At 39.6% G+C, this 16,468-nt stretch overlaps 1 protein-coding gene across 2 annotated transcripts in view; it reads right to left on the reverse strand.

The window, feature by feature from the left end:
• LOC126481026 (vacuolar fusion protein CCZ1 homolog) overlaps positions 1-16,468 on the reverse strand; it is a 50,421-nt gene that overhangs the window by 26,714 nt on the left and 7,239 nt on the right. For both annotated transcript variants that reach the window (XM_050104493.1, XM_050104502.1), the window contains 2 exons: positions 2,365-2,513; positions 973-1,249 (listed from right to left, as the gene is read on the reverse strand). In XM_050104493.1, coding sequence (XP_049960450.1) covers positions 973-1,249; positions 2,365-2,513 — 426 coding nt within the window. The remainder of the gene's footprint in view (positions 1-972; positions 1,250-2,364; positions 2,514-16,468) is intronic.

The following is a 16,468-nucleotide window of genomic DNA, read 5'->3' on the forward strand; positions in this document are numbered from 1 at the left end:
CTACTTTTTAAGTGTTTCTATGGACAGTACTAGAAATTTTCCCTCCAAAAGATTAAGTACTGGTCATCCATTCTGTTTAGATGTTTTAAGTACATCATTTCCCCTCTGTATCCAAAAGTACATTTTATAAAGGTTAAAAAATTATCAATTGGGAGAGACCACTCATATCATCCCATAGTCATTCTAGCCATCCAGTGAAATCAATGACAGTCCATTACAGACTCAATTAAACAGAATATGAGGTTACTTTATTAGCCACAAAATATGGAACTGTGACTAAATGGTTCTATAACAATACTCTGTGCAGCCCTTTTCTCTGGTCAACACAGTAAACATAACCTACACCCAGCTTTCGATTACACAGAGCTACACACATTACAATGCCAAAAATCTCTTCTATGACAACTCAATTTTTGCATTAAAATGCTGGATATTCAAAAATTATAGCAATTGCACATAAACAGTGTATGTTGATACATATCATGTGTTACAGTTGCTTTTGGTTATGAATGAAATGTTTGATGTGCCTATTGGCCACCTGTACTGGATGGATACGAGTGGACTCTGTGTAATCATGTCATAAATTGAGATTTTCTTTGCTGATATAGATAACATCATTTAAAAAAATATTAAAGTCATTAATGGTCTGACAAACACTGACCAAAGAACCATCCAGCCTACCACAAACAATCAAAGGTGTCTCCCATATCCTAGAATTCAATTTTCTTAGAAACTGATAGTTTCAAAAAGCAAAAGGTGTGGAAATGTAATTTTTGCTCTTAGAATAATTACATATAGTGTCATTTTAATATTGGGTACAATTTTAGCAGTAATACTACATTTAATTAAAATTCTCTTAATATACCTTTTATATCTTATTTACACATAATTTAATTTTGCTGCCTTAATCAATTGTATACTTATTATTACTTCAGAACACTTGAATAACTTTGTTTTAAGTGTGTATCATACCTTTCCTTATCAGCATTTATGTCTGCTAATAACCTCAGAACTTCAGGTGTAACTGCTATGTTTCCTGTTCTTCTGTTATCAAGATGAACAGTTGTTTTCTGAGCCAAATTAAGTTGGTTAAAGTATACAAATTTAGGACTAGAATCTGGTGAACTTGCACCACTGTTAGCAGCTTGTTTAGAACAGTGTTCTGCTACTTCAGACACCAGTGTTGTCAGCTGTGGTCCCAAGAATATATCAAGGTGTTTAAACAGATCCATATTCAGTATTAATGAACCTGTAATGACATTTTTCATAAAAGTACATAAGACATTAGTTTCTTAAAGACAAAATGTGAAAGCAGATCACCAGAAGGTCCTAATGAATACCACAAAATACAACCAATTTCTGGGGAGTGGAAAGTAACTTATCAAGCCCACATTGAAGATGTAACAAGGGCGGGGAAGGGGGGGGGGGGGGGGGGGGAAGAGACATGATTTTATTCATGAAATTAAGACTGTATATTCATAAAATAATGTTCTTAAACTGGATATTAAACACTCCCAAATCAATCCTAAGTTCAAGCAGATGTGTTTCATGTACTCCACTTTCATTTTTACATTGATAATTAAATGCAGACCAGTTTTAATTTGTTATACATACTTCTGAGCTAACAAATTACTTCTTTATTTTGCTATACAATGAAACAATTAAGAAAAACTGGTTATGCTCTTGACACAAAAATCAGATAGGTAAAGGAGTGATTAGATAAAGTTGTCATCAACCTGCAATTGAAATTCACATCAACAAACATTGCCACCAGGTGAAAGAGTTGATAAGAGACGAATCAAAATTCCTGAAGTGACTAGGGATCAAAGTCAACACGTTTGGATCTGTAGTCTGACAATTTACCATAGAAACACCAAGCCACATTAAGGAGTGAAGGTTACGAATTATATCCAGTTCAGCTGTAAATCATTTATAAGCGATTTCTGCAATGTAACATGCATACTAACATTATGGAAAATGTCGCATTAGGCTCTGAACTCTACGCCTGACAAATGCGCCTTTCCATGAGATTGTATCCACTATTTTCACTACAATGTTACAAGATTAATGGAAGAACAAGAAAAAAAATTTACAAAATTATATTTTTTCATCATTTTTTACCATGGCTGAAGTTTCATGTAGCAAAACTTCATCTGCTAAATCTGCGTAGCAGTAATAACTGTAGCTGTGGCAATAATGAAGCAGAAAGTGACTTGTCAAACTACAGTTTCTTGGATCACTACAAGAATATTTTACTGAAGCAATAATAACAAAATTATGAACAACCTGAACTAATAAACAGTTGCCATGTGTAATTCTGACAGGTCACAACCCTATGTGCAAAATACTTCATGTTCTACTTACCATCAATGAAGAGACAAACTGTTGCACTAAGAGCTCGATAAACCACTAAGTGAAACATTTCAGTAGATGATTCATGGTTGATATACACTTTAGGAACTTTCCCAGTAATACTAGTACCATCTTGTACATTTTGGGGCCCTGTAACAAACCTGTAATGTGTGGACAATATGTTTCATTACAGAGAATCTGAGCCAGATAATTATATTACAGTTATGGCTACATTTCTTAGATTAATAAAAACTGTGAAATGTTGAGAAATTGCATTTTGCTGTGTCTGGATGGTTTGCAGTATTTCCTTCTTACAAAATTCAAATAGAGCACTCTTTGAATTGTATTGATAGGAAATATGAAGTCAAATTGCAGAAACAAAACTACTACAGTAAAACCACGCAACACAACTATAATTCATCTGTATGAAAGAAAATATCACTTGAATGAGTTCACTTATGAATGAAATGTAATTCCTTTACACTTTAGACTATAATCAGAATGAACAGTACACCTGTAAATGATGCAAGTTGGCATTTTGTTTTACCAAAACAGTTCCATCACAAGCTTTTGTTTGCCCATTCTAAGATGGCAGACACTGACTTCAATTTTGTGATGTCATAACAACTCCCCTTATTACACCTCCATGTTGATTAACTAGAAACATTTTGGATTGTTTTCATAAACAAGGGCAAAGTAATGTTGGTACATGCTGTACAACAAAATAAGTCAATTGTCAAATTGATCTAGAGAATTTTTATACTACTTTTTAAGTAGCTGTGTTCCGTGTGTGTAGTTCAACTGGATCAATAGGAATACTTTGGAGTCAAAATTTCAGACCAACAGAATTTTTTAGCAAGTTTTGGACAGTTTATAAAGCACACGCTTCCTAATTTTCCACAGTAAGAAATTTCTGATTAAATTACAGGTGACTATACTTCTCTTGAAGACTTTTTGCGGATGATTCTATAGTGTATCAAGAGGTTGTAACAATGGAAAATTGTACTGAAATGCAGGAGGATCTGCAACCAATTGATGCGTGGTGCAGGAAATGGCAATTGAATCTCAATGTAGACAAGTGTAATGTGCTGTGAATACACAGAAAGAAAGATCCTTTATCATTTAGCTGCAATACAGCAGGCCAGCAACTGGAAGCATTTAATTCCATAAATTATCTGGAAGTAGGCATTAGGAGTGATTTAAAATGGAATGACCATATAAAACTAATTGTCGGTAAGGCAGATGCCAGACTGAGATTCATTGGAAGAATCCTAAGGAAATGCAGTCCGGAAACAAAGGAAGTAGGTTATAGTACACTCGTTCGCCCACTGCTTGAATACTGCTCACCGATGTGGGATCCGTACCAGATAGGGTTGATAGAAGAAATAGAGAAGATCCAACGGAGAGCAGCGTGCTTCATTACAGGATCATTTAGTAATCGCGAAAGCATTATGGAGATGATAGATAAACTCCAGTGGAAGACTCTGCAAGAGAGACGCTCAGTAGCTCGGTACAGGCTTTTATTGAAGTTTCGAGAACATACCTTCACCGAGGAGTCAAGCAGTATATTGTTCCCTCCTACGTATATCTTGTGATGAGACCATGAGGATAAAATCAGAGAGACTCGATCCGCCGGCCGCTATGGCCGAGCGGTTCTAGGCGCTTCAGTCTGGAACTGCGTGACTGCTACAGTCACAGGTTCGAATCCTGTCTCGGGCCTGGATGTGTATGATGTCCTTAGGTTAGTTAGGTTTAAGTAGTTCTAAGTCTAGAGGACAGATGACCTCAGATGTTAAGTCTCATAGTGCTTAGAGCCATTTGAACCAGATTCGAGCCCACATAGAGGCATACCGACAATCTTTCTTTCCACAAACAATACGAGACTGGATTAGAAGGGAGAACCGATAGATGTACTCAAGGTACCGTCCGCTACACACCGTCGGGTGGCTTGCGGAGTATGGATGTAGATGTAGACATGTACTTGAAGCTTATTCTTAAAATGCAATCACAGATGAAAACACCAATGTCGACAGTATTAAAGTGGATAGTCAGTGATTACAGGTGTATGGCATAGCTGACATCACAGGTATATTAGAAGAAAGAGTGTGGTAAAGTTTACATGGAGAATTAGCAATGAGATATCTTTGTGCAGGATGGGCACTGTATTTCTTGAACACTAAGCAAAAGCAGATTTAAAAATGAATTTCTTAGCATTTCCAAACTGCTTTAAAAAGATCCAGCTGATTTGTTCCTATGGGTGAGGCATGGGTCCACCAATTTACACCAGAAACAAAAGCAACCAAAACAGAGGGTTTACAGCAATGACCTTGCACAAAGAAGAGGTGAAATCAAGTTTTAACTTTTTATTAAAATTCCAAACTATTTAATTTTCATAGGCAGTTGCCACAGATGAATCTGCCTGTGTATTATGGAGCTCATCAGTATGCTATATTTTCCTCAGGAATGCTATTAGAGTTACCACTTCCCTCCCATGGTTAGAAACATTTGTTCCTGTAACTTACTCCTTAAGGAATACAGCTGTTCTTGTTATGTACTGTGGAGCATACTTCCCTAGTTTCTCTATCATGGGGAGTACAGGCTGCACTGCTATTGGCTCACAGAACTACACTTTTCACATATATTCAGCTAGTTCCCGGTAAAACTGTGCATGGATAAATGTAATTTTCTGACAAAGGACACATGCATTCATTTGGCATATGTTTATTGGCTGTACACTGGGATACTGTACTGCCTAAAACCCATTTGCACAACATGGCCCAATTATTAGGAGGAGGAAAAAAAAAAAAAAAAAAAAAAAAAAAAAAAAAAAAAAAAAAAAAAAAAAATCTGGCACTTCTAAAGCATATTTGTTACTGATATCAAACACTTGCTTTTGACAAATGGCATGATTAGCCGTCCCATTAGCCAAAGTGAAAAATTCTATTTAACATGATACTGAAGTGATCGATTTATTGGTACTGCTTTAACATTAAGATTACTGATAATGGTCTTTGGCCAATGATTTTCAAAGACATACCCTCTGTTGTCAACCCTGCTAATTAACAATGTGCAATCAATAATTATGTATAACAAGACCAGCACTCTGACATATGTTCCTATCAACAGGGAAAATACTGACTGGACAAAAAATTCAATAACACTACTGCAAACAACCTGGGCCTTACTCCAACTCCAAACAACCTGGATCTACAGTTCACAATTTCTTACGAGACCCCCCCCCCCCCCTTAAAAAAAACCTACAACAATGTTGTTGTAGTGACAAACTTATCTGTAGTGTAGCCCGACATCTATTTTCGGCTGGAAGGTGGTGGTAATCTGGTCGAGACAAAGACAACAAATATGAACACCAAGAAAAGGTTGAAGTAACAGATTGACTTGTATGTAGCATAGCATAATGTTTACATTTGTGGCATAGTTGGCAAACTTTGACACATTTAATGCACTTTTTGTCATAAAAACTAAAACTGGATTACAGACAAGTCTCTGGTGAATTTTCTGATGCGTATTATCAATGGGTATTTATACAAATAACAAAAATGAAAGAGTTCACTATGAAGTTTTTAGCCAATTTTCAAATAAGGCATTCTTACTAGTGTTGCACAAAATTCTACATCTGTGCTCTGCAAACCACCATGAGGTGCGCGGCAGAGGGTATGTCCCATTGCACCACTTATTGCAGTAATTATTCTAATCTTATTCCTATGATACCTATATGAACGATACATAGGGAGTTGTATATCCCTCGAGTAATCATTTGAAGATGGTTCTTGAAACTTTGTTAACAGACTTTCTTGGGGTAGTTTACATCTATCTTCAAGTGTCTTCCAGTTCAGTTCCTTCGGTATCTCTGTGACACTCTCCCACACATTAAACAAACCTGTGACCATTCATGCTGCCCTTCTGTGAGTCCTATCTTGTATTGATACCATATACTTGAGCAATATTATAGAACCAATTGCATGAGTGATTTGTATGCAATCTCCTCTGTAGACTGACTGCACCTCCCCAGTATTATACCCACAAAATGAAATCTACCATCTGCTTTACCCAGGACTGAACCTACGTGATCATTGCATTTCATACCCCTACAAAGTGTTACACCCAGGTTTTTGTAGGAGTTTGCTGATTCTAACAGTGACTCACTGACATTGTAGTCATATCATCTGCCTGGTTGCCCTGATCCAAAGCTTTCAGTATGTCATGTGGGAAAAGTGCGAGTTGAGTTTCACATGATTGATGTTTTTGAAATCCATGCTGGTTGGCACTGGGGAGGTCATTCTGTTCAAGATACCTCATTTGTGCTCAGACGTTCCAAGATTCAACAACACATTGATGTCAAGGATATCAGATAGTAGTTTTGTGGATCACTTCTATTTAGACTTCTTGTAGACAGGTACGACCTGTGCCTTTTTCCAAGAACCGGAAACTGTTTTTGTTCGAGAGCTCTACGATAGATTATGGTTAGAAGAGGGGCTAACACAGGCACAAGTTCAGAATAGAATCTGATAGGGATTCCATTGGAGCCTGAAGCTTTGTTCAATTTTAATGATTTCAGCTGTTTCTCAACACCACTGACACTAATACTTATTTCATTCATTTTTTCAGTAGTACAAGGGATAAATTGGGGCAATTCCCTTGGTCTTCCTTTGTAAAGGAACATTTGAGAACAGAGTTAAGCATTTCAGCTTTTGCTTTGGTACCCTCAGTTTCACTGGACACTAACTTTAGTGATGCTAACAGCCTCACATATGACCAGAATTTCTTTGGATTCTATGAAAGATCACTTGTCAATGTCCTGCTACGATAGCCATTGAAGGCAGCACACACTGCTCCCTTGACAGCCAAACGCATTTCATTCAGTATCTATCTATAGCCTTATGCTTTGTTTTTCACATATTACGCAGTAATCTCTGTTCCTTTCGAAGTTTCTGCGCATGGTTAACTACTCTTTTAAATTTGAGCCATCGTTCCTATACATATTCCTGGTTGCTTGGTACTTTGGTTGATTTGGAGGAGGGGACCAAGCAGTGAGGTTATTGGTCCCTTTGGATTACGGAAGAATGGGGAAGCAAGTTGGCTGTACCCTTCCAAAGGAAATATCCCAGCATGAAGCAGTTTAAAGGAAATCACAGAAAACCTAAATCAGGTGGCCAGATGCGGGTTTGAACTGTCGTCCTCTCGAATGCGAGTCCAGTGTGCTAACCACTGCGCTACCTTACTCAGTTACATATTTCTGTCCTGTGCAGAAAGTTTCAAGTTCCTCATTGAGATATGACACTACTGAGTTTTTTTATCTAGTTTACTAAACATATATATCCTTCTGCTTGTTTTAGTTGTTCACTGCACATTGTTAATCATTGTTGCCACAGCTGGTTACTGATACCGGTTTCGATGAGGACATTCTCATAGAGGTCAGGTCTATTTGTTACCATTAGATCTAATATATTTCCATCATGAGTGGGGTTCCTAACTATCTGTTCTAGGTAGTTTTCAGAGAAGGCATTTAGTAAAGTTTCACAGAATGTCTTATCATGCCCACCACTAACAAAACTGTATTTTTTCCAATTAATCATTGGATGATTAAAGTCTCTGTCGATTATTACAGTATGACTGAGGAAATTACGACAAGTGAACTTAGGTTTTCTCTGAAGTTTTCGGTTACATCAGAAGATGAGTCTGGTGAACTATATAAGGATCCCATTATTTTATGCTCACCCATGATACTGAATCTTGCCCAGACAGCTTCAAAAGCAGCTTCAATTTCTACCTCGGTGGATTTGAGTTTCTTGTCTACTGTGAGAAATATACAATGTCCATTTTCCATTTGCCTAACCTTTCAATATACACTTAAATTTTCCCCAAAAAGCTCACTGCTATCAATTTCAGATTCCAACCAGTTTTCTGTACCTAGTATTACATGAACTTCACTAGTTTTCTCGAGTGCTTCAAACTCTGGCACTGTGTTGTGAATGCTTTGGCAGTTTAGAATTAGGATTTTAATACATTCATCTGGGGGGGGGGGGGGGGGGCGCATTTCTTTCAATCTTAGATTGATACTTCTGGGTTTCCTCCAGCTATCATTATCTGAACTGGATGGAGAGTTGCCTAATCTAAAAAACCCTTGTGTGCACCCCACACATGGTCAGTTAACTCAGTAGTGCCTCTGTTGTGTAGCGCACACCTGACCTATTTAGTGGGGCCCTACAGTTCTGAACCCTACAGCAAAAGTCCAGGAATTCGCAGCCTAGCTTGTCACAAAACCTTCGAAGTCTTTGGTTCTGTCCTTCCACTCAATTCAGAACCAAAGGACCACGATCAGTTCTGAAGACAATGCTGCAAATTGTGAGCTTCTTTGAAACTCAACATGCAAGGCTGGTCTTCTCAACCTTCTCTGTCAGTCACTGGAATGACCAAAGAATGACCTCTGAGCCTACATGACATGCATAATTTGCTACAACGTGCGCCACAATCTGCAGCTGGTTGCACCCTATTCCCTCAATGGCTGCTGGAACAGCCTCTTCAACATGCTGAATGAAGCCCCCAGGCATGCACACTGAGTGCACCTCAAGTCCTTTTCTGTCCCTTGCTGCCATTTCCTTAAGGGGTACCATCATTCACCACACATTTGAATTGCCGATGATTAATAGACCCCTATCCTTTTGTGTTTGTCTCCTCCTGATACCGCACAAAACAGGTTCCCCCAAAACTGGCTCAGTTTGTTTCAGTTTCAGTGAAAGACAGCACCTCAAACTTGTTGGTACAACACCCTGAGTACTTCTAGGTCCTTGTCCATCCTGTACAGGGTGCCTAGATCTACCACTGACACGTCAAAAAAATGGTTCAAATGGCTCTGAGCACTATGGGACTTAACATCTTAGGTCATCAGTCCCCTAGAACTTAGAACTACTTAAACCTAACTAACCTAAGGACATCACACAACACCCAGCCATCACGAGGCAGAGAAAATCCCTGACCCCACCGGGAATCGAACCCGGGAACCCGGGCGTGGGAAGCGAGAACGATACCGCACGACCACGAGATGCGGGCACTGACACGTCAGTTGCAGTCAAGTGGACAGGTAATGACAGATCCTGTAGTTCCTGCAGAGGAGACAGGATCCAAAGGAGAGAGGATAGTACTTGAGGTACCTCTCGCAGTACATGACTCTCAGGAGCTCTTTCAACACATTGATTCGCAGCAGCCATCAATCATTTGACAGCAGTCAGGGCAATTACCAGCTGCTTACGAACGTTAAAAGTAAGAAAAAGTTTGTGTGTAACTGAAGCATCTTAATATGTTTAGTATGAATTATACGTTACAGTCAAATGGCATTTCTGGGAAATTTTAAGCAGCTAAAGCAAACTTAGAGCAGAAAGATTTATTGAGCAACAGTCAATATGTTACAGAGGCAACCAAGCTCAGCAGATTTTAATCACTAGGCTGTGAGCTTAACAAGATGTATATTATATTTTTGGAAGACATTCAAATTGGCATGGTAGCTCTCTCAACTAGTCATCACTCTGGAAGCTTTCAGTACCACAAGCGACGGTGTATACTATCTGATCTGAAGTACCCAGACACCTATCAGTGGAAATCAATTTGGGGTATGTCTATCCTTTGGCTTTATGATTGCTTCAGTTCTGCAGGGGAGAACTTTAAAGAAGTTTCAATGTCTATGGAGGAATGGCTGCCCACTCTACCCCGAGAGCCGAACGCATTGATGTTGGATACTGGCATCTGGAGCAGAATTGATGTTGTTGTTTATCCCAAAGGTGTTCCATTGGGTTCAATTTGGGTCTCTGGGTATGCCAGTTTATCTCAGGAATGTTACTGTTCACACACTATTGCCTCACAGATGTTACTTTATGACAGGGTGCACTTTCAAGCTGATACAATCAATCATTGTGTTTGAACTGTTCCTCTACTGACAGCAGTACACAATGTTGTCAAATGTGCTCATGTCCTCACACATTGAGCATTTTCTTAAGTGCAATAAGCGCACCACATCTTAACATCTTAACTACAGAAAACATAACTATACCATTAAACCTCTTCACCCTTGGCACTACAAATGATAGCAGTAATGCTTAAAACTGTGTGCTGGACCGAGACTCGAACTCGAGACGTTTGCCTTTCGCGGGCAAATGCTTTACCATCTGAGCTACCCAAGCAAGACTCATGCCCCGTCCTCACAGTTTTATTTCTGCCAGTACCTCATCTCCTACTTTCCAAACTTCACAGAAGCTCTCCTGCAAACCCTGCAGAACTAGCACTCCCGGAAGAAAGGATATTGTGGAGACATGGCTTAACCACGGCCTGGGGGATATTTCCAGAATGAGATTTTCACTCTGCAGTGCAAAAGTAGGAGACAAGGTACTGGTGGAAGTAAAGCTGTGAGGACGGGGTGAGAGTCATGCTTGGGTAGCTCGGATGGTAGAGCATTTCCATAGTCATCCGCAATCCAGTGGTGGTGTTCTGTACATCACCTCAAGCATCACTTAGCAATGACTACAGAAATGTATGTCTTATGAGAAGCTGCTCAGCCATTGTATCCCATTCTTTTTCAATCCTTATGCACAGTCATTGTCCCAGATCGTCCCAGCTGGACTGCACTTAAGAACTGACAAGTGGTTCCTTCCCCTGATTTCATGCAATTTTATACAACTGCCTTCTGCAATTCATGATCATCCTTATCAGTCTTTGCATGACCATCCCTATCTGTCAGTACATGAGATCTATCTAGTCCTGGTTTAGCTGGGGTTGGCCCTTCAAATTTTCACTTCACAACTTCGTCACCACCATTCTACTTGGGCAGTTTAGAAGGACTGAAATGTCCACATTCAAAATCACTGATGTCTCCTGACTGGCCTACTCTGGTGGTAATGCTTCTCTACTGACAACACAATACTCTCTCCCTCATTTGGGACCTCTTGTGAAATCGCGTGGTTAATTCTGCATTATATACGCCTGTTTTTATCATATAGTGTATAATCTATGTTGCTGCTGAGATGATGGCATTGTGTCATCTCATTCAAAGGGTCCATTTTGTGTAGTCTTCACAAAGACAGGAGGGATATTAGGGGTCAGAGAGGGGACAGAGCTTGGAATACATAATGTTAGGGAAGAATACTGACCATATCTTTTTTATGTGAATCACCCATTAGGAAATTGAGGAAATCATGAAAAATCAAAATATGGATAGTTTGATAGAGGTTTGGTCCCTATAATACAACACTGTTTCATTCGAGCATGTAGTACACAACAATATCTGTTAAGACAAGGGTGAGGAGGAGGGGGGGGGGGGGGGGGGGGGGAGGGAGGGAGGGAGGGAGGGAGGGAGGGAGGGAGGGAGGGAGGGAGAGATGGTGGAGGTGATGGTGGAGGAGGGGTTGTAGTATGGACAGGAAAGAGAGTGCTTAGGTACAGTGGCAGAAGGAGGGGGTAGAGGGAGGCTGTTACGTTGTCAATCCTTGAAAAGTGTTATAATGAATGAAAATCTTTACCCAGTGAAGTTGGACCAGAGTGCAAAATGGAGAGAAGTTGGCACTGTGCAGTGTTACTCACGGCAAGGTGCCAGATGAAGAGTAAACTTCACTGGTTACTGACAGTAAATGAAGATGAAATGGGCAGAACACTACACAACTGGGCTGCAATCTTATGTGATGTACATGACAATGCCAGTTCGTAAGACTTGCTGAATGGGTTACAAAAGAATACGTGACTCAAACTCACTGTGGTCCATTGGAAGCTATAACTACATCAGATCTGCCAATGAGGCAAAGATTTAACAACTGCAAGTCAACTCAATCAAACACTTCCGAACTATGGAATCTCTACAGTACTACAGGTACGCGATTTGGATCCACTGAAACTACCAGGTCAGCTTAATCTGGTGACATGGTGATGATGTGGGGTATGATGTCGTAGGTGTGCAAACAGAACACTGACAATATTTCTTTTGCATCTATATTATTTTAAGGAGAGTAGGTCGTGGTGACAGAGTAAGCTGTAGTGTACGGCAAGGTCTAGGTTATGCTGAAAGTTTTATTGAAAGTTGACAAAGCCATATCTACGTCTTCAGTTAATCTTAGGATTTTGTGTTAGAGGGCAGATTTAGTTTGACACATTCAAACTAGTTGACAGTAATGGGCATAAAAACTTAAAACAGAAGACCTCTAATACACTTATGACATGGAATAGTCGAAAGCTGCTTGCACTTGCACTAACACGAACAGGTACTTAAGTAAAATGAAAACATTAGCATTATTAACAAAGGAAGGTCATAATGTTTTCTTTACAACAATCATCTTTTTTGAGATAAATATGAATTATACTAAAAATTAAGAAACTTATTATTCAAACAAAGAAAGGATATTTCTCTGTGATTATACAGGGTTATTCTAAAAAATGAGCCCATTTTCAAAAAGTCTATGTATTCAAGTACAAATTCAAAATGAACAAGCTTTATACCAATGAAAAGAGGAAGTTCAAAGTTTTTGGTGGGCGGCGGCGGGTGGGCAGTGATGGTTTGAGAAGTGGCCAGTAGAATTGCCCTATTGCCACAATAGGGCCGTCATTCCATTTCACTGTCAATTGTGAGTCAGAGGGCGACTGTGGAGCACAAAGTTTTCTGCATTCTTGAGTTCGCAAAAATTGAGTGCAGCGGGCATTTCGTACCAAATTCGGTGTTCAACCACTAACTCGCAAAAGCATTAGCTGCTGGTTTAAGCAATTTAAACAGATTGGGAGTGTGTGCAAAGCGAAAAGCACAGGCTGACTGCATGTGTCTGAGCATGATGTCCGACAGATTCAAGAAAGTTTTGTGCGCAGTCCCAGTAAGTCTGCCAATAGAGCCAGTCAAGAACTTGAAATACCCCAACCAACTGTATGGAAAGTTCTGAGGTGGCTTTGCTGTACTAGCCTTACCAATTACAACTCGTGCAGGCTCTCAACTCCAATGATGAAGAAAAGCGTCTTGCATTTTGTTGTAACGTGCTAGCAAAGATGGAGGATGTCGCATTTCTACAGCGTGTAATTTTTAGCGGTGAAGGATGTTCCACCTTAATGGAAAAGTCAGACGACACAATGTTAGTATATGAGGTTTGGAAAATCCACATTCACCAATGCAACATGAAAGAGAGTCACCGAAGATCACGGTGTTCTGTGCCGTATCCCGTACAAAGGTTTATGGATCATTTTTCTTTGCAGAAAGAACTGTAACGGGAATCATGTACCTGGACATGTTGTAACAATGGCTGTTCCCTCAAGTTATGAAAGACTCCCAGGACTTCATTTTCCAACAGGATGGAGCTCCGCCGCATTGGCACTGTGATGTAAGAGGCTTTTTGAATGACTCCCTTCCTCAGCGATGGATCTGTCACAGGGGTCTTGAGGACCCGGCTCCGCATTTCTGGCCACCAAGATCTCCTGATTCTCACACACCCTATTTCTTATGGGGTTATGTGAAGGAAGCTGTTTATATCCTGCATCTACCGACCACTCTGAACAATCTGCGGAACTGGATCACTGCCGCCATGCACTCATTAACAGCAGATATGCTTTCTCGCGTGTGGGACGAGTTTGGCTACCACGTTGATGTTTCCCGTGCAGCCAACTGTGGCCACATTGAACATTTGTAACATTTATCACATTTCTAATTATATTTACAAATTATTAAAAGCTAATTAATTACAAATTGCTAAATTTATTAAACTGATATCAAACATTATGAAAAAAAACTTTGACACTTCCTCTTTTCATTGCTATAAGGGTCATTCCATTAAAAATCATCAGATTTTAGCCAAAGTGGGTTGCATCACGGTCACAGATTTCAATTAAATTTGGTACAGTTAATATCTGCACTAAATTAAGTTCATATCTCCGGTATTGAAATGTGAGACCCCCAGGGGGCTGAGCTAGGCTCTCCCAAAGTTACAGTGTTGGTCTTTTTTAAGAGGAGGGAAAAAAAAATGTTACCATGTGTGACGTCCTAGCTCCTGTACTAAATGAGATACAGCCAAAAGGTCTCATTTGAAAGGTAACACCTCTCACTTGTAGGAGAAAGCAAGGATGTGTTGCAATGGGCCATGGTTTGGAAGTAATACATGGGCAAACAGCTACACAAGATATCAAACTTTTGCGTTTCCAATATTTTTAATCTCACGTGTGACTGATAGCACTGAAACAACATTTGGTATGCACAGAGAGGTGATAAGGCTGAATTCATAAAACAAATTTGGTTTTGTTACTTGCATGCACACACTGACTTTTTGGATTTTGAAAATTCCAAAATTGTTGAAAATCACTATTTGGGACCTCCCCTAACACAATGTGTGCCAATCACAGTGTGCTGCAAATTGCTTCATTATGTAGCTTGTATGTAAGTCTAATTACCCCCAAAATTTCTGTCCGTTAATCCAATGCTTACTTTTTTTATTGTACTCTTTAACAGTGTGTATGTATCAATACGTGTCGATAAGGACAATATCGTAAGTGCCACAGAATTTGACACAAGAGACCCATTATTCTGCAACATATTCAACCTGAATTAGTAGAAATAACATGTTTTACACTCTGAACACATCAATCATTACCTAAATAGAAAGTTACATAGGAAGCACATGCACTGAAGATCGGTGCCTTTCCTCAATTGGACTGCTGAAAGTTGTTAAACAACTGGAGTATTTCAATTTCATTTGGCCTGTCCAGTGCATACTGTCTGCCTGTTATAGTGTTTGGCAGAATATTTGTGTTTAGAATGTCCCCGAGTTTCATCCAGCTGACTTCGTTGGTTAAAAAGTAAGCTTTAGCTGGTCCAGGCGGATACAGGTACTCCACCAAAACATCTTGGTTCTCTTCAGAACAGTCCAAGGCAAGGTACCACTTAGAATAGTAGACACAAATAATGTAAGCAGGCAGCCTGATATCCTGCAGTGATACTGCTTCGTATTGTACTGGAGACTGTTGTGCCTCTGCATTGTGTGACAGATAACCCACATTACATCTCACAGAACATGAAGTTTAATACATCTTAACAACAAACACCCTTCCCAGCAGGCATAAAGTGGTGGTACTGTCTTGTGTTTCGAATTGCCCTGCATTGGTCAAATCTTTGATTCAGTAGCATTGCACTGTTATTTTCAATGTCTTCTGAGGAGAGATAGAAGAACTGAATATCTTTTATCTCTTGTGATGCTAATTTGAAAAGTCCTTGTGCAGTGAGGATTGGGTGATGAAGTTCTTGAAGACCCCTTCTGCCAGCCAGTCTTTTGACTGTCGTGTCTCCCCCCCCCCCCCCCCCACACACACACACTCCATTACAGGCATTCTTCCTGTGGCTAGTGGCAAAGAAATGCCACTCAGCATCAATTCTGAAGTCCTCAGAATGCCGTCAGATTTTTTAAAAAATTTTCTGGCTTTTATAACGAGATGGTGCTCCATCTGAAATGTGAATTTTTCCTAAGAGTGGCATTGCATCTTTTATATGGGGAATAATAGTTTTCTGATAATAATGTACTGCAGCTGTTGAATGAATGAGATAGTCACTCATTATGCACATCATCTTTACAGTTGATGATGATGACCCTGATTTCAGTAGATTAACTACAAAAGAATGCACAATGGCCTGGGACAGCTGCCAGTGAAATCCTTGTGCTGCATCTTGTACAATAAATGAGCAATTCTCAGAAAAAAAACTCCAATCACAATACACTCTGTTGGGCTGTGTGTTTCTTTTAGTGAAGCTAGATAACGTGATTGCTCTTTTGTTATAAAATGATGACTTGTCAGCAATTCCAGTTTGTTGCAAAAATTGCATATGAAATCATCAACTGTTTCCACTACTGATATCAATGTACCCCGATATGTTGTGATCCACTGCACATACTAGACATCTTCAGCCAAACACAGCGCTTCCGATTCTCCAAGAAGAGCTGAAATACATTGCACGCCAGGGTATTTATCACACTTATGTAGCATACAGTCCTCACTTTCTGTGGAGCAGACAATCTTCTCAAGTAAGTCTGTAGTTGTCTTACTAAGCTTGGTTTCATATAATATCAGCTTCATGTTCTGGTGACAAATACAAACACTCACA

This window comes from Schistocerca serialis, chromosome 1 (genome assembly GCF_023864345.2).
Source record: "Schistocerca serialis cubense isolate TAMUIC-IGC-003099 chromosome 1, iqSchSeri2.2, whole genome shotgun sequence".
NCBI classification, from domain to species: Eukaryota; Metazoa; Arthropoda; class Insecta; order Orthoptera; family Acrididae; genus Schistocerca; species Schistocerca serialis.